The 4,020-nt window shown below is 35.3% G+C and overlaps 2 protein-coding genes across 2 annotated transcripts; one reads left to right on the forward strand and one right to left on the reverse strand.

The window, feature by feature from the left end:
- The first annotated feature begins 746 nt into the window (after positions 1-746).
- On the forward strand, positions 747-1,394 carry LOC107901947 (uncharacterized). Its single transcript, XM_016828133.2, has one exon. The coding sequence runs from the start codon at positions 851-853 to the stop codon at positions 1,235-1,237; it is 387 nt and encodes a 128-aa protein (XP_016683622.2). The 5' UTR covers positions 747-850; the 3' UTR covers positions 1,238-1,394.
- A 125-nt stretch (positions 1,395-1,519) lies between these two features.
- On the reverse strand, positions 1,520-3,590 carry LOC107901946 (probable serine/threonine-protein kinase PBL23). Its single transcript, XM_016828132.2, has 5 exons — positions 3,253-3,590; positions 2,898-3,076; positions 2,600-2,786; positions 2,125-2,516; positions 1,520-2,044 (listed from the first exon to the last, which is right to left on the reverse strand). The coding sequence occupies exons 1-5, from the start codon at positions 3,392-3,394 to the stop codon at positions 1,778-1,780; spliced, it is 1,167 nt and encodes a 388-aa protein (XP_016683621.2). The 5' UTR covers positions 3,395-3,590; the 3' UTR covers positions 1,520-1,777.
- Positions 3,591-4,020: the final 430 nt, after the last annotated feature.

Raw genomic sequence — 4,020 nt, forward strand, 5'->3', positions numbered from 1 at the left:
TTAGTCATATTGAATATTTAAATTAAAATTGAATTATTAATTATGCCATAAAATATTCGTGTTAAAATTTTATATTGGTATCAATTTCACATTTTATTTTTGAAATAACTTTTATTAAAAAATTATATTTTTACATTTAATATATTTTTTAATTCCAAAATACATAGTGACAAGAATATGAAGATAATTGAAACAACTAAGTAAGCAAAGAAGCTAACCAGTATGTAAAAAATTAATAAATAAATTATGAGATGATGAAAGTTAATAAAAAATTTGATTAATGTGGACAAATTTTATTACGTGATAGTGGTTACAAGGACCCAAAATTATTTTTTAAAATTTAACTCGAACAAATATATTCTATTCGATTCGATTCGAATTCCATCTCACTCGACTCGATTCGAGAAAACTTCAAATAAAGTTAAGATGATAAATAAGATTTAAAAACTCGATTAACTCAAAAAATTTTTATTCGATTCGATTCGATCGAATGCTCACCCTAGTTCTGAGACACCATTTAAGTAGATGGAAGTGTAATTATATTTATAATGAATTAAATAAGTAAAGGGATGACATGGATTTAAGGGGTCAAAGAAGTGTCCGGGAAACAAGCATTGCATGCTTTCATTGCAAAACACAAGGGAAATGATGATGTTTAGCCCTATCCTACGCTCCAATTATGCAGAAACTCATGCTCTCCACTTTATTAAAGTTATTTCCATAAAAGCTTGCTTTTTTAAGGTCAGACTGATGAGATGCTCTAAAATCCAAGTTACCTTAATTCCCATATGGCCCCACCACCTTCTTCACCTAAAACCCTCCATTACCCACTTTAAAAACCAACATCAAAATGCAGTATAAAACCAGCTTCAAACACCCCAAATTTTACCCTCACAAAATGGCTGCTTCAGCTCCTATTGCAATTGGCACTAGGGGTACTGTAGGATCACTCCTCAAGAAGGAAATCGAGTACTTCACCAAGTTTGAGCTAGAAGGACGAGGTGGGTCATGGAAACCCCATGCCCATATGGTGGATATGGATTGCAGAACTGGCCATTCAAGGCCTGGTTTCTGGTTCTTGATTACTGGTTGGAAAAGGAAGAAACGAAAAGGCAACACTGGGTTCTTGCCAAGCATGTGTTCTGCAATAGAAGTTGCCGACAAAGATCAGTTTAACAGGATCCCTGGTTTCAATTACAGGATCCTTCAAAATGATGTCCACAACTTTCATGTTTAGTCCATCTTGTTGGACGGGTCAGCCTTTGGGTTTCTCGCTGTCCTAAGCTGGTTCAAGCCTAGAGCTTCAACAAATATTGTTAATAATCTGTTATTTGGTTGAGCTTCTGGATTTTTAGCTTTTGAAATTTTATGAATTTAAACTTGGTTTTTTATTATGTTTCTTGTCTCTTGATGCTTTTTTATTACATCTTTCATGAAAATATTGTTACCTATCGTGCACAATCTATCCAGGTCTTAGTGAATGATGTCTACAATGTCCTATGGTCTTAAGAGCATCCCCTAACAAAATGGCATTTAATTTCATCGACAACAGTACACTCAAAGTCAACTGAAATGGCTACGAATACAATAAAACACCAATTGCTATGCAAACCATTACAGCCTGAAAGCAAATAGCTGACTGATTCATTACACAAACATCATCCTAATGACTTTGTAGATTGATAGTTTTGGTCCCGATTTTTTGCTGCTTCGGTTCTGCGATTGTTCCAAACTTCGACGTTGCTCAACCGAGCTACGGCATCTAGAATTCACGGTCTCACTCACTTTCTTCTCGCGCGGAGTTATCGTGCAAGCAACCGCTTCTTTGTGAATCTTCATAATTGTTTTCACTGTCTTTTGGCCTGGCAAGGAACTCGATGGCTGTCACGACATCAGCAATCAACGGCCGACTCTCGGCTTCCTCCTGAAGGCACATTGCTGCAACTGCAAGAGCTTGACAAAGACCCTTTATAGGGTAATTCCCTTTGAGCAGGGGATCCACCATTAATTCGAACTTCTTCCTGTCTTTGAACAATGGCTCGGCCTACCAGATTTACAATAATATTAGATTAAGTGCCAAGTTTGAATCAAAGAAATCAATGGAGCTTTGTTACATGAACATACCCAAGCAACCAGGTTCTGTTCTTCGGTCGGTCTTTCGAGATCAATAGCTCTCCTCCCCGAGATTATCTCCAGAAACACCACACCGAAACTGTAAACATCAGATTTCACGGTCAGCTTCCCTGTCATCGCATATTCCGGAGCACAATAACCATAGGTCCCCATCACCCTTGTTGAAACATGCTCCTTCCCTTCTGTTGGCCCTAACTTTGCAAGTCCAAAATCAGACAGTTTCGGATTAAAGTTGGCATCTAGTAAGATGTTGGACGCTTTAAAATCGCGGAAAATTATCGGTGGATCGGCAAAGTCATGTAGGTACTCTAGTCCTTTGGCTGCTCCTACAGCTATTTTCATCCTTGTGTTCCAGTCCAATGGCTGCTGGCCAGGAGGTAAATCTGAATAAACAGATAACATAATCAGAATACACACGGTTTTACAGACAAGAACAATATTGGGTGCTTAATCAAGTATAACATACCAAGAAGATGATCCAAAGAACCATTAGGCATATATTCATAAACTAAAATCCTTTGATCCCCATCAGCACAATATCCAATCAGATTGACAAGGTTGGGATGTTGAACCAGGCTTAACATTAGAACCTCTGAGAAGAATTCTCTGCTTCCTTGCAATCCATTCCTATCAAGTTGCTTCACCGCAACAACCTAAATGAAAATTATCAAAAAAAAAAAAGCTTAAATTTAGTACATGAGTACATTTTTTTTTAAATGCATGCAAAATGTAGTAACCAAAAACAGTTTCATTCATATATATACTTGATCAATGGATTCTATGTATCCTTGGTAAACCCGGCCGAATCCGCCTTCGCCTATCAGACAATCAGGATTGAAGTTATCTGCTGCAACAACTAGTTCTCGAAATGTGAAGATACGAGCCGAAACTTTAGCTTTCCTGATTTTCTGAATTTCTTCATCTATCTTCTGCTTGCCTCCATCTGCACATTCATTAACATAGCAACATTCAGGTATGAACATCCGGTACGGTTATATTCAAGGGATACCATATAAATGCATATATATGTATATAACATGAACAAGATTCCTATTGCAGAACGTTATAAAAGAATGAAAACTATGAAAAACATAACATGGTAGATACAAAAATATGTACCTGTTTTGAGAGACAAAGTATGCATGAAAGACCTCAATGATTTGCCATTGTTGTTGTTATTACCACCAACGCCGACGGTTTTCTTCTTACAGCCAACATTGCGGTGATGCGCATCCGACCTACAACAAGACAACCAGCTCATGTCTTCTTTTTTTTTTTTTTTTTGATCTTCTTTGATTTACCCTTTGTTAGAATTCTTGCCAAAGACCAAAAACAACCTTGCAAGAATTCTATGAAAACCCTATGTTCCAAAAAAAAATTAAACGAAAACAGGAAAAAGGGTAGTTTGATTTTTGATCCAAGCAAACAAATATAGAAGAAACTGAATTTTTGCTTTGTTCATATATAGCAAATGGCCAAGTATATATATATATTTAAAATTTTAATTCCATTTATCACCCATTTATCAACTTGGTTAGTAAATATATCAGTTTCAGTTAGCTAAATTTAGTTGTTTTTATTTAAGTCGTGGATAAAGATCGGTCCCAACAAGAAAAATAAAGGGAAAAATTAGTTAAAATTGCTTTAATAGGTTGGTCGAAAGAAAGTGTAGGATTTTAATTCCATTTAACACTTTTTAAAATTTTCCCAACAGAATTTCCATTCCATAATTTTGGTTATTTAATACAATAAAAAGAGAAAAAAAAACTACGTTATAAATAGGAAGATGAATTTGAGAATTATCCATTTACTATAAAATATTTTAATTCTCATGCACTGATATTCCAGTTTTTTCTTTTTTAAATTTTATCCTAATTTACACTAGTT

This window comes from Gossypium hirsutum, chromosome D06 (genome assembly GCF_007990345.1).
Source record: "Gossypium hirsutum isolate 1008001.06 chromosome D06, Gossypium_hirsutum_v2.1, whole genome shotgun sequence".
NCBI lineage: Eukaryota > Viridiplantae > Streptophyta > Magnoliopsida > Malvales > Malvaceae > Gossypium > Gossypium hirsutum.